Genomic DNA, 27,064 nt, shown 5'->3' on the forward strand with positions numbered 1-27,064 from the left:
GGCACATTTAACCTTATATACTATGCTATAATTACAGTTTCTAGGTATGTGAAGTAGGCTGATGGGGTTTTGTGTCGTCAAAGTTTTGGAAAGACCAGAATTCTAAAGTATGCATTTAAAAGAAAGGGCTGGCTGGAGCACGTGGGGTATGTGTGTGTCGCCGCAGTTCCCTAGGTTTCAAGAGGAGGGATTTTAGGTAAAGCAAAGGGAAAGTGTGACGGGAAGGATTACTGTGCTAAATGGGAGCAGCAAATGCCAGTACCGACGCCTTTGGGCATCTAAATCCAAAGCCTGCCTTTCTTGTTCTTCAGTTCCCTGGGGAGGCCTGCTGTGGGTGGGGAGGTGTCTTCCTTCTATTCTTCCAGTCTCCCTAAGAACTTGGTAGACAGTTGAGCAATACTTTCTAAGGGCTGGTCGGAGTCAGGAAAGTCAGGTAAGGCGCCCCACGTGCACCTCAACGCGTCGCGGGAGCGCGTCCAGACATCACACATGCACAAGCTCCGCCCGCGGCAGGCCTGGGTGGGTGTGGCCTCCGCCAAAGGCCCCGCCCCTAGAGCGCGTCGCGCGAGGGGCGGGGCGAGGGAACTGGCAAGAAAGGGCGGGGAGCGAGCGGTGTGGGTGTGCTCGTGACCGCGCGCTCGCGCCCGGAGTGTGGGCGGGGGCGCGCCCGTGCGCGCGCAGGGGAGAGGCCAGCCCAGGCAGCCGTTGTCGGGTTCGACTGGAGGGGCGGGGGAGTCACCTGCGAGCGGCTGCGCTGGCGTCCCGCCCGCCCAGCGCGTCTGGATCGCGCCGGCTGAGCGGGGCTGCGGACCGCACACACCCTGGGAGGCCCGGGCGGGGAACGGGCAGAGTCCGCGCCCTGCGTCCGCGACCAGGAGAATCGGACCTTCGCCTTCGCTGCCGCCGCCGCCCGCGGCCGTCGGGGTAGGTGAAGCCCGAGTGGGTGGTCCGCCGGCTCCTGGCTGGCCGGGAGAGGAGACGTGAAACTTTCCGGGCGCTTCCTCCCGCGGTCCCGGAGCCGTCGCGGCGCTGGGAGGTGTCGTCGTCGCGGGCGGTGGCGGCCGACGCCATGTTGGGGTCTGTGAGAAACGGGGCGCTCCCAGCCGCTCCCCTCTCGCCGGGGCCGGCCCGCAGGCCAGTCGCCGCCGCCGTCCCGCCAGCCCGGGAGCAACCCGCGCCCGCCCGCAGGACGCCGCCGCCGCCGCGGGGAAACGGGGGCCGCCGGGGAGGGTCCGGTCCACGGGTCTGCGGGGCGGGGGCCGGCGGACGCGGGAAGAAGCCCCGAGGCCGGGCGAGAAGTTTTGGCGCCTGGGGACGGGGGTCCCGGACACGGCCGGGGGCGTCTCAGGGTCGCAACAAATTTCTGTCCGAAAAGTTTGCAGGGTCTGCATGTTGGGGACATTGTGACCTGAACTACATATTTGTATGTCAATTGGGAGAAAAAAATGGCCCCGCAGAACTTGCTGTGATAGAAGCGATGGTTTATTTGGAGCCTTTTAAAGTTTTATGATCCTTTGCCGAATTTATTTTTCTTTTTAAAAACGTGATTGAAGGCCGAGAGCGCGCTGCTGGTGTTGCTTGAATAGCCTTGTGTGCTCTCCGTACATTCCAGCAATAACTTGAGTGTGCGGTGGAAGTGGGTATGAAGGTTACAGACACCTAAGCCCTCCTCGGTAATTCATAGACTCACAAAACACGTTGTTGATAAATGCCTTCTTTGTCGTGTTGTGTAGTACGTTGCTGAAGAGACTCATTAAAGAAAAATTTAGACACTAACTTTGAGAGTCTTAAAGGCATGTGTTCTTTTAAGAATAAGGAGAAGTGATCCTGACAGTTTGAAGTTTTTTTCCCCTCCCTTTAGTTTCTTAAGGGTGAATGCCTACCGTGTTTTGAGCATTTACCTTTTTTTAATACTCTGGTAGCTCGTGGGGTCTTCACGTTAATTCAGTATTAACGAAGGCTTCATTATAATCTCTTTGGGTCCCGACCGCACAGGGGGTGAATGGTATTAAGCTATTTATTTGGAAAGCACACGTAATTGGCCTCTAAATAAAAGTAGTGTAGTGACTAAGCATCAAAAGAAAAGATTCAGCTTCAGTAACTGAATCTAAATGATTTTTAAATGAAGACATCTTGCTTTAAAATTCTGTTAAATGAACTGAAAAGCCTCTTAAATACAGTAAGCCCTAAAACCCCAAGTTCTTGGAGAATTTTACTTTTTAGATCTAAAAATACAGCTTCTGCTCATATTTGATTGTCAATTTCTTTTTCCTTTTTTCTTCCTTCCTTTTCCTTTTCCTAGACAGGGTCTCTCTGTCGCCCAGGCTGGAGTGCAGTGGTGTCATCTCGGCTCACTGCAGCCTCCACCTCCGGGGCTCAGGTGATCCACCTCGGCCTCCTGAGTAGTTAGGAATACAGGCGCGCATCACCACACCTGGCTAATTTTTGTTTGAATTTTGTGGAGACAGGGTTTTGCCATGTTGCTCAGGCTCTATTGCCAGTTTCTGTTGTTCTTAAGAATTCTTTTAGCTTTGCTTCATTGTCAAGTAAATGCCATTATAATATTTATTTTTTATTTAGAAATGAAATAAACTAATTTCACAAATGTAGCAGCCAAGCTGGTATTTAACTGGGATCTTATGACTCTGAAACCTTTTCATTTTTCCTATAGCATAACTTTGTAGGATACATAACTCAGTTTTCTGGAGCAATCTGTCGATCTCGTTTGCTCTTATCACTGCTCTGACTTGAATTTGGTTCTTCAGTATACTTATTTCCCAGCGAGCTGATTTACAGGTGATCCTTGTGATGAAATTTTTCCTTAAAAATACTTAAGCCTATACTCTTTGAAGCCTTTTCTGCTCTGTTCTCTCATTCCACTCCCTTTCTCTCCCCAGAAATCAATTAATTTCTCCCATGGTATTACTGTAAATATCGCATAGATCTGTCATGACATCTCCGTGACAGCAGGCAACACATCGGGGCTGATTTGCCTCTTCATTCCCTGTATGCCAAGAACATAGCAGATGCTCAGGAAAGGTTTGAATGGATGAGTACACATATGTTTGTTCCTTGTAAATATGCTTCATGAATTTCTTATGAAATTGTAAATTCCATGAGCATCATAGTTAAATCTTCTTTGTAGCCTTTTTCCCAGTACATGCCATCAACTCCATTAAATCCACAAATTGGTTTATTTTATATATATATATCTACACACACACACGCACATATATATATATATATATATATATATATATATATATATATATATATGTTTTGTTGTTGTTTTGTTGATAATTTACCTCAGTAACTGAGTGAATTTTGACCTGGGAGTACAGAACTTGAATATTTATGAAATTTCTAAGTAGATAATGGAGTAAAGTATAATTACTGATGTATGAGAGAGAAACCATGGGTCATCAAAAGGATTATAATCATAATTTTAAGTGTGATTGAATGTATTTGAACTTGATGGAAATACTGTTAATGCTTGAAAATTTTAAAGGTCATATTTGTACATTTAAGCTCTTGGAACAAATCCCATATAGCTCTATCAAGTATTGTTTTGCCGGAATTGTCTTAGAAGTTTTAGAATGCTCTGCTTAATAGAAAGTATATGAAATTTTTTTTTCTGTTATTTATCTTTGATGAACCAGCTTTGTACATGAGCTGCCCGCTTATATTTAAAAGCAATGTATGGGTTGACTTAACTGAATTAAAAATACTTGATGGATACACTTTCACAGTGCTGTTTTAAGTTGGAAAACCTCTCTAGGTTAAGGTGTTTTGTAATTCTGTAATTTAGACTGTAGAATTCGGGGTTTATTTCCTGCGCCCACCCAAGATAACTTTCTACCCTGTCAAACTGTAAACCACAAACTAATGTGCTCGATTTAGGGAGGTCCTGGGAAGGGAATAAAAGGCATTCAGATGGTTGCTGTGAGTGCACTGGAAAGAAAGCAAGTTGCATGTAGGATGGACTGGAACAAATAAACCTTGTCCTGGCTCAGCTCCTTGCTAGCTTGTGACTCTTGAAAAAGCCGCTTCACTTCTGTAAGCTTCTCTGGACTCATTTGTGAAATGGGCACAGAAATATTTGCCTCAGTGTTATCGTGAGGATCACCCAAGATTCGATGTTTGTGGAAGGGCCTGGAATACGATAAGGTATTATTTTAGGTATTATTTTAACAAATGAACAGAATGACAGTGAATTATATAGAATCATAGAATTTAAAAACTTTTAAAGGGAAGCAGCCTGTAGGAATACCTAGTTCAGTTTTCAGCCTTGGCTGCACATTAAAATCTCCTGAGGAGGTACTTAGAAATAATATTGCCTGGATCCCACCCCAGGACAAATACATCAGAATTACTGGGTTTGGGGACAGAACATAGGTAATTTTGCCTCTTTTTAAAAGCACCCCTGACTTTAGTGTTCAGTCAGGTGGAGAACCTTTTATTTAACTCCATTTCCCATCTCCTTTCTTATGCTCTTCGTTTTGTAGTTGAATAAAATGCAGAGGGGTTAGCTGCCAGCCACATTCCTATCAGTCAGGCTAGAAAGGATGTATTATATACTTGGAACTGAGGAAGGCGAAGTGCATAGAGGTTAAGTAAGGGTTACATTCATTTCTGGCCAGAATGGCCACATTTGGAACTACACTAATTCCAGTGACCCTCACTGCTACTCTGCAACAGCAGCCTGCATGTTATGACCATGTTACTTGTCATCATTCAGAACCACTCTACCTCAAGTCTTAAACCTTGTGGCCAGATGGCGATGCAAAGGTCTGTTTCTCTTTTTCTGTCATAACTGGTGAAGCAGCTTTTTGTCCTTATTGTCACCTCTATTCCCTCCTAGGCCATTAGTTGTCTTCCTTCTTTTCAACCTTGAACTCTGTAGTTCATGTTCTAACTATGAACTCACTAGACCACATAGTCCCTCCTCTCCTTGACCTTTGCTGGGTATAACTGGTCAGTTTTCTACTTTTGTCCCTGCCCCACACTCTCTCCCAAAGTCACGCTTTTGGTGATTGTTATGTACTTGTTTTCTACCTGCTATATACTAGTCACTTTCTGATCTTTTTCTTATCCCCAAGTTGACTTATTTTCTCTGTTGCTTTTTCACTCGAGTCAGGTTGCTAACCCCAGTCTTGAAACACTTGACTTTAACCTTGCTTCCTTCTAAAATGATTAAGATTTTATGATGTGAATTTTCTATTTTCTTCTCTGCACCAACTTCATCTTTTTTTCCCCCCCATTTTCAGAAGTGGAACTATTTTTAATTATTTATACTTGTTTCATTTAAACAATAGTTGGGGAAAAAGATTTTTGTGTTCTTTGCTCATATTTTTATTAAATGTACATATAGCTATATTTTGCTTTTTATACTTATATTTTTCTACACATTCTTCTTTGTATTTTCTTCCCAAACTAGAAGGCTTTTTTTGTCTATGAGAGAATGTGTTCATTATAAGATAATTAGGCACATCAAAATATTATTAGTCTAGTACTTAGAGATAACCACTACTAACTTTTTGGTACATATCAACCACTTTTAAATAACAAATCGGCTTATACTATATGTGCTGTTTAGAAACTTTTATTTAATAAAATGCTTTATTTAACAATTTTTCACATTGAATATTATGTTTCCAAAAAAACTGCCTAAAAATTAATGGATGTGCTATAATTTATTAGTCTCCTATTGTTAAATATTTCGATTGTTTCCAGCTTTTCCATATTATAGACAAAGCTACCGTGAACTTCATGTGAACAACTTTGTACACTTTTAATTTTTGTATATATTATTGGAAATAGAACTGTTGTATAAACTTTCTAAAGCATTTATATTGCCAAAATGGCATTTAGAAAAGTTGTTCCAGTGTGTATACAGTATTGTCAAGGATATGAGGGCCCATTTTTACCACATCTTAGAGAGGTGAGTAATATATGAATATCATTTTAATTTTTATTTCTTTGATTGGGATTGAGAGTCATTTTAAAAATTTTCTGGTCATTTTCATTTTTTTAATTGACATTTGTTTCTTATTTTTCTGTTGGGATATTTTCCTTTTTTCTTGTGTATTTACAGGAGCCCTTTGTATATTAAAAATGTTGGCTGGGTGTGGTGGCTCACACCTGTAATCCCAGCACTTCAGGAGGCCAAGGTGGGCAGATCAGATTGCTCGAGTCCAGGAGTTTGAGACCAGCCTGGGCAACATGGCAAAACCCCGTCTCTATAAAATATACAAAAATTAGTTGGGCATGGTGGCACGCCTGTAGTCCCAACTACTCAGGAGGCTGAGGTGGGAGGATCACTTGAGACTGGGAGGTAGAGGTTGCAATGAATTGAGATTGTGCCACTGCACTCCAGCCTGGGTGACAAAGCAAGACCCTGTCCCATCAGTCAATCAGTAAATGTTGACCCTTTGCCATATTACTTTAATATTCTTCCCCCAATGATGAAGTTTTAAAAGTTTAGGTAGTAAAATTTTTCTTTTATGATAGCTTTTTGTGATATATTTAACTATTCCTCAGCTAGAAATTTAGGTTTTGTTTTTCACTATTAGAGTTAATAGTGGGAAAACGTTTTATATGCCACACCCCCTCCACCCCCTTCCTCCAGTTTATTTCTCCAGGATAAATTTTTGTGGGTAAAAATTTCAAATATTTTATTGTTATACATTGCCATTAATCCTTGTTTTTTTTTGTTTTTGTTTTTGTTTTTGTTTTTGTTTTTCCGTGTGTCCCACTGCTGATTGTGACCTTTTGGCAGGTTATTTAGTCTCTTGAGAGTTGTGAAACGTGTGAGAGCAGGTTGAAAAGGTGCTTTGTGCTCCTTTGTGTCCCATTCTTTTTTCTCTTAATTTTCCTCCTGCTTTCTAAACTAGGGGTTCCCCAAAGTTTAGTCCTCTGCCCTTGTTTTTCTTCCAGCATCAGCCAGCATCTCCAGGTGGGTGACTACCAAATCTCTCTGTCCTGGAGCCCCCTGCCCATCCTGCCATCTTGTGGATGCCCTGGAGGACTTCAAGACAAATATGTCCCAGACTGATTTCTTCTCTCTCCTGAAACAAAGCTAGCATCTGCCCAGTGGCTTACCCTTAAGCCTTTGAAGTCATCTTACAGTCCCTTTTCATCCACGTATTCAGTTATTTCCTAAATCCTGTCTGCTATGCCTCCGTTATCTGCCAATTATTGTGGTTCAGGCTTTTCTTACCTTTCATTTAGAGATTGTTGTAATCCTCATATGACTGGTTTCTTTGTCTTCATTCTTCTCCATATTCTCTTCAGTCCATCCTGTGTACTGCTTTTGTGTCTGATTAATATTTTCCTATTTAAAAACCTTTGTCTTCCCATGGCCTGTGTAATAAAGTGTAAACTCTTTATCTGATGTTTGCTTTCTTTTGCAGTTTTTCTCATCCCTGTTTTACCAGACTTCTTATCACTATGCCTTCTCCTGACCCTGCCTCTTCTGACCTAGGTTCCATTATTTCCTCTCTGGGCGAATAGACTTGTGTACCATTATCCATACCCAAACCCCAGATAGTTTGAGCTACTACTTTTGCTTTAAGGCCCAGCTTGAATTTCTAGTTCTTACAAGACATGTTCCTAGATGTTCTACCTGGTCAAAATTACATCCCACCTCAAATCCTTGGCCCTGGGACCTTCATCACTGTTGGTTTTTTCTTTTTTTTAAGTTAAAAAAAAAAGTTTTTGGCTTGTTTTTCCTCTGCTGTGTTAGACTTTGCACAGATTTAAGTTAATTGTATACCTCAGTTTATAGCACACTATAGGGATACCAAACCCCTTCCTTGTTTCGGTTTTTTCCTTGTCAGATACTCCCATAATCATCTTTCCTATAGAAATACAACTGAAGTATATATACTTGTCTATATGAACATGAGAATATAGCTGTCTTTCTCTTCCACAAAGATTTTCAGTTTTGAGTATCTTCTGTCCTTTAATACTGCTTTGCACAGAGCAAGTGATAATAAATGTTTGGCTACTTGGAATTCATTAAAAGTTAATGGTTTCATTTGCTTTTCTGAATTAATCACTTAGACTAAAACCCTGGAGATTAATTTTAGCTTTACTCTTCTATATCCAGTCTGCAGTTCTGAATCTGACCCATCCTTTCTTTTCCTATTGTAAGCTTCAGACTCTTCATCAACTTTCCCCTCTATTTTTGCAGTTACTTTTCAACCGGATCCTGTTTTCAGTCTCTTCCTTCTCAATTTATCTTTCATCGTTTCTACAGTTATCTTAGAAAAATCCAGATCAGATCAGGTCACTCCTTCCAAAAGTTTCAGAAGGAAGTCTCAGACATTAACAAGATTTTGTCTTATTTTTCCCCTCTTTTCCCACTAAATAACTCCCCTACAGCTTCTGCTGCAGCTGTACAGTGTGACTTCTTTTTTTTTTTTTTGAGAGGGAGTCTTGCTCTGTGGCTCAGGCTGGAGTGCAGTGGTATGATCTTGGCTCACTGTAACCTCTGCCTTCTGGTTTCAAGCAATTCTCTTGCCTCAGCCTCTCAAGTAGCTGGGACTACAGGTGCATGCCACCACACCGGACTAATTTTTTTATTTTTTATTTGGTAGAAATGGGGTTTCACTGTTGGCCAGGCTGGTCTCGAACTCCTGACCTCAAGTGATCTACCTGCCTCAGCCTCCTAAAGTGCTGGGGTTACAGGCGTGAGCCACTGCGCCCCGCCCAGTGTGACTTTTTATGTGGGTTTTTACTTGCAAAGCTTTGTGCCTTTATTTAGCCATTTTTTTTGCCTTCTTAAATTCCACTCATTCTTCACAACCTGTTTTCAGTGTTCAAATGCTGTATTCTCTGTGCCATGCCCTCACTCTTTGCTTTTTTTGCTTCCTTACTACTTTGCTAATATTTTTATTATAATACTTACCTCCTTGTGTTTTGTATTAAACCTTGTGGCATATATTTTATTTCCTAGTGTCTTCTTTGTTCTTTTTTCCACCAAACATATAAACCTTGAATGCAGTGAACAGGTTGTAACTGTTTTGAATGATACTAAAGAAAATTGGCCAGGGATGTGACAGGATAACTAATTCCTCAGTAGTGTTTTAGTTGAGCTTTACCAGGTTTATTTTTCAGATATTATTTAATTAATTTTTTTTTGTTGAGACAGGTTCTCGCTCTGTGGTCCAGGCTGCAGTGCAGTGGTGTAGTCATGATTCACTGTAGCCTTGGCCTCCCAGGCTCAAGCTATCCTCCCACCTCAGCCTCCCGAGTAGCTGGGACCACAAGTGCACACTACCATACCTGGCTGATTTATGTAATTTTGGTAGAAATGGGGTTTCACCATGTTGGCCGGGCTGGTCTTGAACTCCTGGGCTCAAGTGATCTACCTGCCACGGCCTCCCAAAGTGCTGGATTACAGGCTTGTGCAATTGTGCCCAAGCTATTTTTTAGATATTATCCAATGCTTTCTTTACAGCTGTCAGCACTGTACAGCTGCCCCTGTACAAATACTTTTAGAAATGATGTGAGTTTTTGAATCTGAGTTTTGTGATGATGAAAATATGCACGTAATCATCATTTTTTATTTACTAACTAAACAGCTGTGCTTTTTGGAGAAAGAAGAAATCATTTATATATATTATCATGAGATTGAAATTTTTTAAAAAACAGGATATGCCTTGCTCAATACTTAGAATTTTTAATTATATACTGTACTGAAATGGGCCACAACATTTGCTTGTAAATTTAAAATCTGTGGGTCTAGTGAAGCAGTTGATGGGTAGGGTGTGGTTCCTGTTTTCTGTGAAAATTAATGTAGACGTTAAAAATGAAGTCTTTGATTTTCATCAAACTCAAGATTGAGAGCTGCTGCCACTTCTAACTGCTGATCATATTCAGTTCAGTGCACATTGATGCCATTTATACAAGCATTTTTTTAGGTGCTGTTGCAAGTACAAAGTTGGAGGAAATAATCTTTTTTTAAGGAACCTCCACATCTGTTGGGAATGAGCAAGTACACATATTTTTATGAAACAAATAGACTATAAGTGCTATAAAGTGGTACAAATAAAATGGTATGAGGATATACCTGGCCACAGGATATGCCCAGCCACAATATTTGGCTGTGAGGCGATTGAACTGAGTGTCTTAAAGAATTGGTGAGATTTCAGTAAATAGAGAAGAACAAAGGAGGGAGGACATGCCGAGCTTAGAGGTAGGGAAGGAAGCCCTGAGCATATTCTGCTAATAGTTAGTCTGATTTGACTATAACAAAGAAAATATATAGAAAGAGGTAAAACTGGAAGGATAGATTGCAACAAGTTAGGACTTGACTGTGAAGGGCCTTGAATACCAGGTTAAGGATTTTAGATTTGATTCTGTTGCCCAAGGAATCTGGTTTCTGAATAGACTTACTTGATTATAGCAATGGTTAAAGAATATTAAATCTTGCCTTGTGTAGGATGATTTAAATCAAACTTGTCCAATCTGCAGCCCACGGGGCACAGCTTGGAATGTGCCCAATATAAATTCGTAAACTTTCTTAAAACATTTTGAGATTTTTTTTGTGTGTGATTTTTTTTCTTTTTCATTTTTTTCTTTTCTTACTTTCTTTAGCTCATTAGCTATCATTAGTGTTAGTGTATTTTATGTGTGGCCCAAGACAGTTCTTCCAGCGTGGCCCAGGGAAGCCAAAAGATTTAAATAGTAAAAATTTAAAGGGCTTGTTTAGAACTTGAAATCCATATTCGTTCCCTCTCTCCTACCTCTCTAAAGATGTTTTTAAACCTCCAGTGTGACTGTTCTGATTTTCCAAACTCATTTTCTAAAATCTTCAACTATGACTTACTTGTTCTTACATACTATTTCGCTATCAAATCTTACCTATATGAAACTGCCTTTACTAGTACCCTAAATTAGTCATAGCTTTGCCTTTTACTTCTTTTTAGTATTTGAAGAATCATTTTGAGTGTATCTTATGGTTATTACCATAGATATGTAATTTCTTTTCCTCTTATTTTGTCAGTGGCTATTCCAAATACATAATATAGGTGCATATGCAAAAAATACTGCCGTATTTATTTCTGAAGGTGAAGGTATAATGGAAAGAATATGCATTAAAAAAAAAAAAAAAGGCTGGGCACGGTGGCACAGCCTAATATTAACAAACAAAAAACAAACCCAATACTACTCATACTGTTAACCCAACACCTGCATGCTCTTAAGGAAAGTTTAAAAAAAGTAAAAGGAACTCGGCAAACTTAACACCCCGCCTGTTTACCAAAAACATCACCTCTAGCATTACCAGTATTAGAGGCACTGCCTGCCCAGTGACACTTGTTTAACGGCTGCGGTACCATGACCATGCAAAGATAGCATAATCACTTGTTCCTTAAATAGGGACTTGTATGAATGGCACCACAAGGGTTCAACTGTTTCTTACTTTTAACCAGTGAAATTGACCTGCCCATGAAGAAGCGGACATAAAACAATAAGACGAGAAGACCCTATGGAGCTTTAATTTACTAATGCAATCAAAACTATACAAATCTACGGATTTTAAATTACTGCACCTGCATTAAAAATTTTGGTTGGGGTGACCTCGGAGCATAACCCAGCCTCCGAACAACCTATGCTAAGGCCACATCAGCCAAAGTGAATCAATATGCACAACTGACCCAATAACTTGACCAATGAAACAAGTTACCCTAGGGATAATAGCGCAATCCTATTCTAGAGTCCATATCGACAATAGGGTTTACGACCTCGATGTTGGATCAGGACATCCTAATGGTGCAGCAGGTATCAAAGGTTCATTTGTTCAACGATTAAAGTCCCGTGTGATCTGAGTTCAGACCGGAGCAATCCAGGTCGGTTTCTGTCTATTCTATATTTCTTCCTGTACGAAAGGATAAGAGAAATAGGGCCCACTTCACAAAGCGCCCTCTCTCCATAGATGATATAATCTTAATCTAATAGAATATCACACACCCAATCCAAGAACAGGGTTTGTTAAGATGGCAGAGCCTGGTAATTGCATAAAACTTAAAACTTTATAATCAGAGGTTCAACTCCTCTTCTTAACACCATGCCTGTAACAAACCTTCTACTTCTTATTGCACCCGTACTAGCCGCCATAGCATTCCTCACACTTATTGAACGAAAAATACTAGGCTACATGCAACTACGCAAAGGATCTAACATTGTAGGCCCCTGTGGGCTATTACAACCCTTCGCCAACGCAGTAAAACTCTTCACTAAAGAACCCTGAAAACCCTCAACATCTACCATTATCCTCTGTATTACTGCCCCAACCTTAGCCTTTTCTATTGCCCTTCTCCTCTGAACCCCCCTTCCTATTCCCAACCCCCTAATTAATTTCAGCCTAGGCCTTTTATTCTAGCTACATCCAGCTTAGCTGTCTACTCCATTTTATGATCAGGGTGAGCATTAAACTCAAACTACGCACCAATCAGCCTGTAATCCCAGCACTGTGGGAGGCGAGGCGGATGGATCACCTGAGGTCAGGAGTTCAAGACCAGCCTGGCCAACTTGGTGAACCCTCGTCTCTACTAAAAATACAAAAATCATTAGGGTATGGTGGTGGCTGCCTGTAATCCCAGCTACTCGGGAGGCTGAGGCAGGAGAATTGCTTGAACTCGGGAGGCAGAGGTTGCAGTGAGCCGAGATTTTGCCATTGCACTCCATCCAGCCTGGGTGATAGAAGTGAAACTCTGTCTCAAGAAAAAGCAAAAAACAAAAAACACAGGAAAAAAAAACAAAAAACAAAACTGTGAGGCCATTGGATAATTGCTTAGCTAGTTAGTTCATGACTCAGTTTTTTTGTAAAATTAAAGTAATGATCACAACAAAATTGAGATTATTAAATGAAAGAGTATAATGTGGATGTGCTATTATGCACATGTGTAGATGCCCAGTAAACGTTACTTCCTTTTTTTCTTTCTTGGCTGAGATTGTAGAATAAGTCTACTTTTCCGTAATAGGCATATTTGGTACCTATGAGAGATTTAAAGAAAAAAAAAAAATGACCTCTGTCTAATGTGATTCAGAATTTTGAAGTTTCCATTTTTCTTAATCCAGTTTTAATAAATTTGAAATTAACATATGAAAGTTTTGTCTTACCAAAGAAATGAACCTCTTCCTTTTATCACTAGTAATTTCTACAACACATATTGTGTAGTTGGTTGGCCACGGTGGCAGAAATCCTGGTGGAAAGGGACAGAAAAAATCTTGACCTCTCTTTTTGATGGAATAAGTAGAGTTTACTAAAATTCCAAATGCAATTTGCTAAATTTTCAAGTATTTCTTTTTTTGCTTTATCATCTTACTGATTTATTGAGACTCTTACCAAGAATTCCCTGATTATTATTCTGGTTACTAAGCTGTAGAACTTTTGAAAGTAAGAACTGTCTTGTCCCTTGCAGATGGTAGGTACTCAGAATATTTGTTCATTTGACTTAGATGTATTAAGAAAGTTTGCTTTGATATTATACATTTGCTCAGGAGGATGTACCTCTGATAGTTTATTGCTGTTTGTTTTTACCTCTGTTCTCCAGTTGCTTGTTAGCTTCTTCCTTTCCTTTTACATTTTCTGTAAAGTTTCAGTCCAGCAGTAACACGGATTTTAAAATCTTGATTGAGATTAAAAGTCATAAATTTGATTAAAAATTAACTTATAGACAAGTAAGTCTACAGTAAACTAGAAAATATGGCCCATTTACTATCAAAGACTCACTATTTTAAGGACTGAAAGAGCTTTAAAAATTATGTTTTCTTCCTTTAAAAAAAAAAAAAGGTAAGTAATTCGTATGAAATCACTTATTTAGTGTCTGAACCAAGATTAGAATCCAGGTCCTTTAGTTCATAGTTCATTGGTTTTCCACTATAATGCACGGTTGAATACTGAAGCTCACTGATAACAGATATCATGGGTATATGTAAGAAATAAAATTAGATTTGTTTTCATTTTAAACTGACCTGTAAGGATGAGATAAGAAGTATTGATTTTCCAGTAGGGAGAACTAGGACATAGTAGTCTATGACAGTTGGTCTTTCTTCTCAATTGTAGGTAGGATTCTGTGTCATTTTTTTTTAAAAAAAGAGTTTTTGCTCTTCTAATTACATTTTTAACAGGTGGTAAACACCCCACTGAAGAACATGCTACTTTAAAAGCAGGTTGTTACCAAAAGACTAGGATGGAGTTTAGACAATGTAAATGCAGTTCTTGTCTGCAGTGTGAAGAAGATAACTTGAAACCTTTGATTATTTTTAAAAATTGGTATATAAAAGCTGGCTTTATAAAAGATATGCTTCTGCTCTAATTTTTACATTTTAACTGTGAATTAACACTGCCAGGCACTGCTGGAAAAGAAGACAATGTAAAAAAAAAAGAAAAAAAGAAAAAAAAAAGTCAAGTGGAAAACTGTTGAAATTAATAGAATTCTATGAAGTACCTGAATGTGAAAAGAAACAAGTATCAATAGTTTTCCTATTAACAGTTTTAACTAATTAGAAAACATGCTGTGAAAAAGAGCTTAGATTCAAAGTGGCAACAAAAAGTATACAAAATCTGGGAGCCTATTTAAGAAGTGTAACTATCTTACAGAAGAAGCATACAAAATTACTATGCCATAAAAGATTTGAAGCCTTGGGAAGAGATACTATCACCCTTAAATGCTCCAAACTGTAAAGATGTTAATTCTAAATTAATGTATGGATATAACATAAGTTTCATCAACATTTCAGTGGGATTTTATTCTTTTATTTATTTATCGTAATTAAAAAATGGTTCTAAAGCTTAGCTACACGTTACAATTATCTGAGGAGCTTTAAAAATATTCTGGTGCACAGGTCTTACCCTGCATACCCCAGACCAATAAAATTAGACTATCTGGGGAAGAATCTAGGTATTGATGTTTCTTAACCCTTGATATTTATCAGCAGAATTCATTAATCTTAATTTTAGGTTTTCAGTTTCTTTTCTGAGTAGTTCTAATTATTATATTGATTCATATTCTATAGCTCATTTCTTAAAGTCTTCCAAAGAACAAAAACAAAATTTACTTATTTTAAAAAGTAAAATAAAACTCATTCTAGCGTGCAGTTACCATATGGTTTCTTTGGGTATTCATAAATCTAAGATATATTATGGGATCTTAGTGATTTTACTTTTCCTATATCTTGAAGCATTTTGCTGTTTCATTATCCTGCGAATTATTTAATCATTATTCATTAATTTCCTCCAATTATGCCAAAAAGAAGAAAATGGAAGAGTGATAGAATTGCCGAGAAGGATGACGCAATGGTGAAATATAGCATCACTACTGTATCATTTCTCAAAAAGATACGAAAACAGTTTTGAGATCATCCTTTTTAGCGTTTTTGTTCTAAACTTTCATTTAACATATTTGAGAATTCATATTTTTTCATTTTTTATTTTCTGTCTTTAATAGCAAAAAAAAAAAGGCAAAGGAAGACATTTCAAAACTATTAGACAAGTCAGAAGATAAATGCAAAGAAACAACACTTAATAATGATAGTGAATTTAATTGTATAAGTGAAATCTTAGACTGTGAGTCTTCAAATGATGATTTCCTAGATGAGTTTTTTTCAAACTCAAGAATTAACAATATTTCTAAGGACAAAAAATGGAAATAATACACGTTCGTGCATTCAAAGTTTCTTTCAAAGGATATTTCTTATTTCGGATATATATACCTTTAAAATCAGAGAAAGATGAAATTAAAAATTATGTTTAAGTTTTTATGAAGCTTTCTCTTAGTTTTTTAAAAAAACTACTCCTTTATTATTTTTGTAAATTAGTCATAAAATTACTTAAAATATTAAAAATAAAAGGTATTTTGGACCCAGATAGTCAATTGAATTGAACATTTTTTTTCCTGATATGCCAAAGGTTAAATCTGCCTTGTGATTCCAATGTGAAGCTAAGGTTGAGAACCACTATTCTAAGTAGATTTTATCCGGACAGATAAACAAGATTAGTTAAAATGTTTTTAAGAAAGTTGAGTAATGGTCTAGAATAGAGCTACCAGATATATGGTACTGACATAGGAATTATGAAACAGGTTAATGGATTAAAGCAGATAGTCCAGAAGCAGATTTTAGAATAGGTAAAAATTTAATATGAGAGTGACATCAATCAGTAGGTTAGATTACTAATAGCATTAATGCAAGCTACCACTCGTTGACTACTTGCTGAACATTTTATATGCGTTATGTCATTAATCTTTTCCTTGATGTATCTGCTATTACTTCCATTTACAAGTAAGGATATCTGAGGTCACAGTTCTTGGTGTTTCTGGAACAATTAGTTAGCTCTTTTAGAATGCAAATATTTGAAAAGCAAAAAAGTATTTTTACCTATGCCAGAATACATTTTAGGTGGATAAAATGATTAAATGTAGAGTTTGTGTCATAAAGCATAGATAATAAATAGGTGCATCTGATATCTGGAAAGGGAAGCTTAGGAGTGATGGAAGAAAAGTCACCAAGAAAAGATCTGTAAGTTTAACTGCTTAAGAAATACAACTGACTTCGTGTCAAACACCATAAAACTATAGATTAATATATTAGGAAAACAAACAAAGGATTAATAGCTTTTATATGTAACACACTCAGATTAATAACCTCTAAATATATAGTTTTAAAATGCAATTGATTAATAAACACATTAGAAAATCATTGACCTCGTTAGGTAGCTACGGAATAAAACATTCAATTAAAAGTACTTTTCCTTCCTGTCTTAGGACCTTTGTTTATAGTATTTCCTTTGCATGGCTGACTCCTCATCCCTTAAGACTCAGTTTATCATACTACCTCAGTGAGACCTTTTTGTACTACTCAATCTAAATGAGTTTCCCCCTGTATCTTGACAACCGGCTTATTTCCTTCATTGTACTTCATCTTTTGGAATTACCTATTTATTTATTGTCTTGCTCTTCCACTGGCCTCTAAACTCTAAGAAGAAAAGCGTAATACCCAGCATCTAGAGAGTGCTCAGTGAATAATTGTTGGATGAATAAACACTAAATAAAAGTGAGTCAAATGAATAAAGCAAGATGCTTTTAAAAATCTGTCATGCTTGCTGAAATTTTTAAAGAAAAGTACCATATGTAGGACAAGATGGAACGGATACTGTCTTTGTGCTGCTTGGTAAATTGGTGTTACTTCCAGAATGGAAATTTTGTAAAAGGTAGCAAGATTCTTTATTCCTGCCTTTTGACCCAGTAATTTTATTTACTTCTTAGAATTTGTTCTATGAAGCCACTTCTGCGAAGGGATGGGAAAGCTTTCTTTTTAGTTCTTCCTATATTCACTGATATTCTTTCCCAAGAAAAGTAGACATTACTCAAATTGAACCATGTTTATAGTTCTCTTCTGCTTCCTCTTTTGGTGCCCCTCAACGAGTAGGATATGGGAAGGACTCAGTCCTTGGCTAGGCCCTGTAATCTTGTATTCTAGTCCTCTCACAAAAGTATAGCATTCTTTCTGCTTGGGGCACCTGAGTGTGCTGGAATTAAATTTAGATTTGGGCTTTAGGGGAAGGGGGGAGGCCTTGCTTAGGCCCTGAGCCAAATGGTAGTGCCCTAATCCAGTTTACCAAAGAACATTTGGGGTATCTAGCTGTAACCCAGAAAAAAGTGGCACTTTGATTTCCCTTTTGATAACCTCTCCCCACTCCTTTCTTTCCTTGCTGCTTCTTATTTCCCTACCACCATTCTCTCTTTCTCTCTCGTGTGTGTGTGTGTGTGTGTGTGCAGGGCAGCATTTGTGTATTCTTGGGTTTTTTAGTTCAGTGCTTACTATCTTTTTTTATGTCTGACACAAACAGAAAATGAAAGAGGATAATGGAAGAGGCTGCTTAAGGCCAAAGGCCTTAGGTTTTGTGTATGCCCATTTTTTTTCCGATATAGGTGACAACCTATCAATCAATCAAGTGGGCTGCCAGAATCATTAAAATAAATGAAGATAAAATAATGCATCGATCATTGTTGAAATAATTATACAAGTGTTTGTAACCTTGCAATATAAAATGTGTTTATGTTGGTCATTGTCAAACTTTGAAAGCTATTTGCTTTGCTGCAGCCATATACTAAATAATAATGCCCCAAACCTCGCTTAAGTTGCATCATTCTTAAACAGGGAGAAAGATTTATGAACAAAGATTTAGACTTAATATATTGAAAGATTTGGACAACGAAAGATTATCAAGAGACTAGCTGGGTAAATCATGACATATCCATCCTTTCAGGTGATTTGTTCAAGATAGTATTCCCTTCAGTATTTTTAGGGTTTGCAGTGAAGGTCCACAGGTTAGTTAATAGCTTCCTTAGAGTTCTTGTAGAGTCAGTGGAGTTCGAAGGAACAATTAGTGTACCATAATATACTGTAACATCACAGAGAAATCAGATTTGAGGCCTGGTCTGCTGTGACAGCCTTGGGCAAGTTATTTAACCCCTCTTTGTCTGTTTACTCATCCATAAAATGGAGCTAATAGTGCATGTATCACAAGGTTGCTGCAAGAGGGAAATAAGTAATAAGTGCAAAGTGCTCAGCACATTGGTTGGACTCCCTATGAGTAGAGTTCATTCCAGGTTAAGTTTTGCTTTTACATTATTAAATATCTTTGTGCCTTAATGTCTTCATCAGCTCACAGTTCAGCTAATATTATTAGATGCTTCTTTGGGGGACAATAAAAACCTCTCTAGTGACTTTATAGACATTTCAAACAGTTCAAATCAGAAAATAATATGAAAAGCACTCTACAAATTTATGATAGTATTAATTTTCATAGTAGCAATAATAGGAAATCTGTGTCGTATATGAGTTAATTAATATGTCGAAATGGGTAGACTCAGTAGTTGATTCAGGTGGAGATAAATAGATCTGTGAGTTTTTTTTTTAAAGTGCCAATATCTTTTCCTGCTTTAGGGCCTTTGCAGTTACTCCTTTTGTCTAGAATATTCTCCCCTATCCTTACCCCTTCTTATGTCTGCCCATCTAGTACAGCTGAAATGACACCACTGTAGAAAGGCCTTTCCTGACCATCTAGTCTGAATAGTGACTCTCAGTTTCTTTTAAAAATTGCTTTAAAAAAACATAGCATTGATTAGTACTAGATTCTCGATTTTGTTTTCTCTTTCCTCTTCCCCAAATAGAATGTAAACCCTGAAGAGCAGGGACCTTTCCTGTATTGTTTATTACTTTTAAAAATTTTTATCTAATGTCACATACTCAAGTATGATCACCTGTGTTGTTTATTTTTACTTTTCCTGCACCTAGATCCTAAGTGCCTGACAAATACTTGTTGAATGCCTGAATATAATGTAAAATATGAAAAAATGATCCATAGTATCTGGAGATAAACTACCATTGTTGATAGTATAGTATATATTTTCTAACTTTATGTTCTGTGTGTGCTTACATATACAGATGTCTATGATTATGCTTTTGAAATATGTATTCCATTGAGTCTAAAGAGAAACATTTTTTAGTATATTTTATGTCTTTGAAATTGGGCTGTCTTATAATCAGTGGTATGCTGTGGTTTAATTGGCAACATTTTTCTCTTTATGAGTTGCACATAAATATGTCTTAAAATCTATAGCATCTTAGATATGATGAAATATGGTATTTATTTGAAATAACAATGAGATCAGGATATGCATCTCTTTTCCCCACCTGAAGATCTTGAGCATTTTCCTTGTCACTAGTTTTAGATCTATCTTATTCTCAAGAGATGTGATTAAAGGTATGTTGTAACTTTTTCAACCAATTCCTCTTGATGGACATTTGCAGCTTTTCCAATTGTTTTCCTGTTATAAACAATGCTGTACTGATTATCCTTGTACATATCTTCATGCATGTGAGTGAAATTTCTTTAGATTGGTGAATGCACATATTCTCTGTAGTGTACAAGGGTACCTATTTCCCTATACCTTTATAAGTACTGCATCTTAGTAAGTTTAAAAATTTCTATTAATCTAAGTGAAAAATATACTAATGTTTAATATCATTTCTTTATGATAGAGATTGAGCCTCTTTTCCTGTTTATTAGCTGTTTTTATTTCCTTTTCTGTGATATACTTGTGCATAGGATAGTAGACTTTTAATTGGCTGGCATATTAGTCCTAATTAGAAAGAGAAACCTTTCCAGTTTGGAACCATGGGTATCCTATTAATTCTTGGGAACAACTTTTAGGCCTGCCACATCCTACCTTTGTGGAGGACAAAAGGGCTTTATAAAGACCCAAGATTTGGGGGGAGACAGAATTCAGGAATAACCAGAATTCTAGTGTCCTTTATAATGGAGGCCAAGAAGGGTTAGAGTGTCAGTTTTTGAGCTGAATACTGGAACTTGTACTATGCTGTTAGTCTTTAAACTTTAAATTTTCTTCTTCTCAAGGCTTGTTGTTCTTTAATATGACTTGGTTATAGTATAGTAGTATTAGTTTAGTAGGTTTGAAATAGGATACAACTCTGGGACTTGAGTGAAGTTAATATTGGACTTATAGATTAAATGTTTAGATTAATATGGTGTTTTGTACATTGTTAAAATGTTATTAACATTTTTTAGTACCTTTGCTGTGTCAGACCATATCAGTTTCAAACATAGCTATCAGATGATCTCTGCTTTTTAGGTTCTGCAGTGGTCTGTGGAGGAACAGATTTCAGTCCTTTGGTAAAAGTGAAGCTAGAATATACATGGAATATGGATAGCTCACAGGAAGGGTTTTAGTCTAGCATGGGAGTTTAAAGAAGGCTTCCTGGAAGAGGTACGATAACCTAAACTAAGTCTTGAAGGATGAGTTTGAGTTAGCTGCAGTAGTAAGTAGTAAAAGGAACAACAGTGAAATGGACTACAAGTAGCAGAGTGTTCTTAGAATGTGACATTTGAGGTGAAGAGTGACTTATGGTGAGGCTGCAGTGACAAGTAAGAACCAAGTAATGAAAGGCCTTGAACACCCTGTATTTAATAGGCTAAGGGATCATTTTGAGCAGTGATGGGGTCAAAATAGCATTTTAGAGATCACTGCCAAAAGATGATTTGGGGGCAAGACTGAAGGCCGGGAGACATATTGGGAAACAGTTCTAGTAATCCGGGTGAGATAATTAAGGCTGTAGCTCAGTGGTAATAGCTTACTGGGAAAATAGTAGTCATTTTTCTTAGTTTATGTAATATTTTGTTCTCTATTGTTCAGAATCCCATTGAGATTACATTTCATTGAACATTATTTTGCAGAGATAAGTTATGTTAATTATTCAATCATCTTTCAATTATGTCTGTAGGAAGTTTATACTTTTACAAATACCTGCTTAACTAGTGTGGTGCTACATGGAGATGACAAATAAGTGTTTTTGATGATTTTAAAAATTGAGAAATGTTAGCCCTTTTGATGTGCTTAGTGATTATCTTAGAGGGAAAGAATTTTAGAACATTTTGCCTTTGTGTAGAAGCAATGATTTGTTAGCTTAAATTTATATATAATTATAGGAATTTATAATTTATATGTGCTAATTTCTTTTTCTTTTTTTTTTTTAAAGGCTATTAGTGAAAGATGGTGGATCGCTTGGCAAACAGTGAAGCAAATACTAGACGTATAAGCATAGTGGAAAACTGTTTCGGAGCAGCTGGTCAACCTTTAACTATACCTGGACGAGTTCTTATTGGAGAAGGAGTATTGACTAAGTTGTGCAGAAAAAAACCCAAAGCAAGGCAGTTTTTCTTATTTAATGATATTCTTGTATATGGCAATATTGTCATCCAGAAGAAAAAATATAACAAACAACATATTATTCCCCTGGAAAATGTCACTATTGATTCCATCAAAGATGAGGGAGACTTAAGGAATGGATGGCTAATCAAGACACCAACTAAATCTTTTGCAGTTTATGCTGCCACTGCTACGGAGAAATCAGAATGGATGAATCACATAAATAAATGTGTTACTGATTTACTCTCCAAAAGTGGGAAGACACCCAGTAATGAACATGCTGCTGTCTGGGTTCCTGACTCTGAGGCAACTGTATGTATGCGTTGTCAGAAAGCAAAGTTCACACCTGTTAATCGTCGCCACCATTGCCGCAAATGTGGTTTTGTTGTCTGTGGGCCCTGCTCTGAAAAGAGATTTCTTCTTCCCAGCCAGTCCTCTAAGCCTGTGCGGATTTGTGACTTCTGCTATGACCTGCTTTCTACTGGGGACATGGCCACATGCCAACCTGCTAGATCAGACTCTTATAGTCAGTCATTGAAGTCTCCTTTAAATGATATGTCTGATGATGATGATGATGATGACAGCAGTGACTAAGGACACATTTGGGAGTATTTAATCAGGTGTGGCTATCTGAGAAATCAGCTTTGGGGGAAATGTAAGATTCTGGGCTCTCTGTTTTGTTCTAGCCATGAATTTGCCTGAGAAACTTGTAACCTATGTGCCTCAATATATTCCATAGAAAGTAGGTCCCCTGCCTTCTCCCACTCCTCGCACTCTTCTACAGGGATAGACTTTTGCGAATATATCAGATACATTTTTTATTTCTTATTCTTGTTTATTTTTAGGTTATTTTCTCGGAAGGTTGGGAAAAGATGTTTGTTGAACAGATCATGTACTACTGTGTTGTTTTCATTTCTGTTACAGGTAAAACTAAAAGCACAGAATGGTGGGAAAGGGGTTATAATGTGGTTCATTAATATGTTAGTAGCTTTTTTCTAACCATCGTGTCTAATGGTTAAAACACCAGTAACAAAAACACATGATTTGGAAATACTTTGTTTGGCTTTTTCATATACCTAGTGGTGCCTTATCATAATAGCACTGTTACATGAAATAAGCCCCCTACCTTCTTACTTTCTGGTTTTCGAAAAAATACACTGGTGCTCTTTGAAGTGATAAAGTGAGTGTTTATGAATGGGTGTAATTAGGAAATACTTCTCATCCGACAGCTACAAATAACTAAGTTTGGAGGTATTTTCACTCTATATGAATAAATATTTTTCCATAAAATAGTTGTGATTATATATTTGTTTTACATAGGTCCCAAATTATAATTGTCAAATATATATTTTAAATTAATAATAGGTTGTCATTCTTAGGAATTTGGTTTGAAATTTATCAGTTACATAGAATTATACTGCATTAGCTTCCACCTTTAGTAAGACATATTTTTAGATATAAATTCATCTGCTTTAACATTATTTCTGGATTGAAAATCTTATAAAACCCTTGAAAATAAACAATCTCTTTTTTACAAAGCCTGTGTTAGAGCACAGGTTTACCTAGGCTTGAAGATTTGGAAGAAATAATGTGTAAGGATGGTCTCAAGGCAGACCACTTTAAGTCTGGCTAGACTTCATATCGTGGAAGTATTATCTATTTCAGTGTGAAACTATCTTGAATTTGCAAATATAGTGTTATATTTTATAAAGTTTTGTAAAATCCCAAACAATATTTCTATTTTTGTAAAACAATTGTATGTGTAATCTGTATCTGAAATCAGTTTGCAATCTATGGAAATAGAGTAGCAATTGCTATTTCTAAATTGTGAACTGAAAGTCAATCTAGATTTATTTGAGAAGTAATTGCTCACTCTTTACTTTTGAGGCAGCCATTAGGTTGAAAGTATATATTTATCATATAAAACTTGATGTGTTTTGCACTACTCTCTCCATTTATATGCTGCAAACAGCTACAGTCTTTGAAATATGGAAAATCAGCAGTCTAAAGTTTGTTTTAAATTCTAAATAAAAAAAAATCTTCAAATCTGAATATACTGCAAATGTCATGAGAAGTTTGATTCAGTAATTTGTGATGGAGGATTCTTTGGTATCTTACTGTTTAGTTAGGGCACTAATTTTACTTACCTATTAGATTTTGAAAGCATCTGAGATATACAAATCTCCCTGTAGGAAATGTGAAAGAAAAGCACAACAAAACTAGGGTTTTCTGTTCGTTTGCTTGCTTTTATGGTTTTTTTTTTTTGGTTTGTTTTAATATCAGGTGGATTTTTGTTTGTAAGCAATATATACATATAATCAACCAACATATCTGAAAAGGATCATGAAACCTGAGAAATGCTAATGGAGACTTGCTGGTACATAGGAATCTAGCAAATTCAGGAACCAAGGGGAAATGTTCTGAGATAACATTTACATTGTCAACCTTTATTGACTTTGTTTTTACAATAAAAAATATTTTACAACTTACTTTCTGTTCTCCGTATATTGTGACTTGAGGATTTCCCCCCTTTGCTAAGATAATAAACATATTATGCATATTTTGCCTAATAATTCAACAGCTGTGAGTTCCTGCTGTGTGCCAGGCATTGTTCTAGGCAGTAGGTTAGAGCAGTGAACAAAACTCCCCTTTGGATTTACTGCATGAAGGCTCAGAAAACAAACATTCTTCCAAATGCTGAAGATATGGCTTAATGTTATGGGGAAGTGCCTTAATATAATTTGGCTTTGCTGTCTAATTACTGTTAGAAGGAATGACTTGACCTGAATTGACATGTCTCAGAAGGAAACAGACACGTGGCTGACAGGTATGTGAAGAAATGTCCAAGATCACTAATCATCAGGGAAATGCAAATTAAAACCACAATGAGATAATAATACCTGACACCTGTTGAATGGCTGTTATCAAAAAGTTGAAAGAAGCGTTGGCAAGGAGATGCAGAAAAGGAGACCCTTGCACACTGTTGGTGGGAATGTAAAGTAGCACAGCCATTACGGAAAACAGTAGAGGTTCCTCAGAAGGTGAAAATAGAACTACCTGTAGCATCTAGCAATCCCACTGCTAAGTATATATTAATATCTGAAAAAAACGAAATAAATATATTGAAGAGAGAATCTGCACTCCCATGTTCATTGCAGCAGCATTCACAGTAGCCAAGATATGGAAGCAACCTAAGTGTCTATCAGCAAATGAATGGATAAAGAAAAGGTGGTCTGTGTACACAGTGGAATATTATTCAGCCATAAAAAATTAAATCCTGTTACTTGTGACAACATGGATGGAACTGATGGACGTTATGTTAAGTGAAATATGCCAGGCACAGAAAGACAAATACTTCATGATCTTGCTTATATGTGGAATCTAAGAAAGTTGAGCTCATAGAACCAGGAGTAGAATGATGGTTACCAGGGGCTGGTTGAGGGTGTGGGGGTGGGAGATGCTGGCCAAAGGACACAAAATTTCAGTTAGGAGAAATAAATTCAAGAAATCTATTGTACAATATGATTTCTATAGCTAAGAGTGTATCCTTGGAAATCAGAGTAGATTTTGTATTCTCACCACAGAAACTGATGAGTATGTGATGTTAATTCCCTCAATTTGGCCATTCTGCAGTGTATCCATCTTTCAAAACAAATCCACAGTACCATATATATATATAATGTATAATGATATGTATAATTATATATTACACAGTACCATATTAGATATATATAAATTTTTGTCAGTTTTTAAAAAAATAGGCCAGGTGCAGTGGCTCACACCTGTAATCCCAGCACTTGGGAGGCCAAGGTGGAAGGATCACTTGAGCCCAGGAGTTCAAGACCAGCCTAACATGGCAAGACCCCAACACTACAAAAAATAAAAAATTAACTGGTCATGGTGGCATGCACCTGTGGTCCCAGCTACATAGCTACATGGAGACTGAGGTGGGATGATAGCTTGAGCCCAGGAAGTTGAGGCTGCTGTGGGCTGTGCTCATATCACTGCACTCCAGCCTGGGCAACAGAACAAGACTCACAAAATGAGTACATTTCAAAAGAATGACTCATACTATTTTGACTTAAACCATTACAAAAGTAATAGGGTAAAATCGTAAGTTTAGATTTTTTTTTTTTTTTTTTGAGATGGAGTCTCGCTCTGTCGCCCAGCCTGGAGTGCAGTGGTGCGATCTCGGCTCACTGAAACCTCCGCCTCCCGGGTTCACGCCATTCTCCTGCCTCAGCCTCCTGAGCAGCTGGGACTACAGGCGCCCGCCACCATGCCCAGCTAGCGTTTTTTATATTTTTAGTAGAGACGGGGTTTCACCGTGTTAGCCAGGATGGTCTCAATCTCCTGACCTTGTGATCTGCCCGCCTCAGCCTCCCAAAGTGCTGGGATTACAGGTGTGAGCCACCGTGCCCGGCCAAGTTTAGATTTTTGATGTAGATCCTGCCTTCTTACAGAAATATTCTAATGACTCGAAACCAAAATTCCAGAGCTACATAAACCATTTCACTCAATAAATATGTATTGAGTACTTTTTTTTTTTTTTTTTTCTGAGATGAAGTCTTGCTCTGACACCCAGGCTGGAGTGCAATGGCTGTTCACAGGTGTGATCATAGCATACTGCAGCTTCAGAATCCTGGCATCAAGCGATCCTCCTACCTCAGTCTCCTGAGTAGCTTGGACTACAGGCACAAACCACACAGTACCTGGCCGTGTTGAACACTTTTAATATGTCTACTATCATTAGAATAAGAACAGCAATTCGTTCTTTCCCTTATTTTCATGACCTTGATATTTTTTAAAGATCATGCACCAGCGATTTTGTAGAATAACCCTTGATTAGGATTTGATGTCTTCTCATTATTAAATTCAGGTTATGCATCTGTGTAGCAGAAATATCACAGAGGTTGTATCATCACATCAGATGGTACCCAATTTCAATTTGTTTCATGGCTTATGTTCACTTTGATCACTTGATTAAGGTGGTGTATCCCAGAATTCATTGTAGAGTTACTCTCTTTATAGTATTTTTGAGGTGGTACTTTTGAGATTATGTAAATATTATGCTCCTCCTCAAACTTTCAGGTCATTTAGTTTTCAATATGAACTCAGTTTCCTGATTCACTGGTTCTCAAACTTGAGTGTGCATCAGAATCTTTTGGAGGGCTTGTTAAAGACTGCCAGGTCCCATCTCTGGAGTTCCTGATTCTGTAGTTATGGAGTAAGACCTGAGAATGTGCATTTCGAACAAGTTTCCAAGTGGTACTGTTAGTGCTGCTGGTCCAGGGACCACATTTTGTTACTTGTTATTGTCATTA

The 27,064-nt window shown here is 37.6% G+C and overlaps 1 protein-coding gene across 1 annotated transcript; it reads left to right on the plus strand.

The window, feature by feature from the left end:
* The first annotated feature begins 703 nt into the window (after positions 1–703).
* On the plus strand, positions 704–24,232 carry PLEKHF2 (pleckstrin homology and FYVE domain containing 2). Its single transcript, NM_001193870.2, is given in 2 exon segments — positions 704–924; positions 21,571–24,232. A coding segment is annotated over 1 exon segment (750 nt). The 5' UTR covers positions 704–924; positions 21,571–21,584; the 3' UTR covers positions 22,335–24,232.
* The last annotated feature ends 2,832 nt before the right edge of the window (positions 24,233–27,064 follow it).

The sequence above is a fragment of the Macaca mulatta genome, chromosome 8 (assembly GCF_049350105.2).
Source record: "Macaca mulatta isolate MMU2019108-1 chromosome 8, T2T-MMU8v2.0, whole genome shotgun sequence".
Taxonomy (NCBI): Eukaryota; Metazoa; Chordata; class Mammalia; order Primates; family Cercopithecidae; genus Macaca; species Macaca mulatta.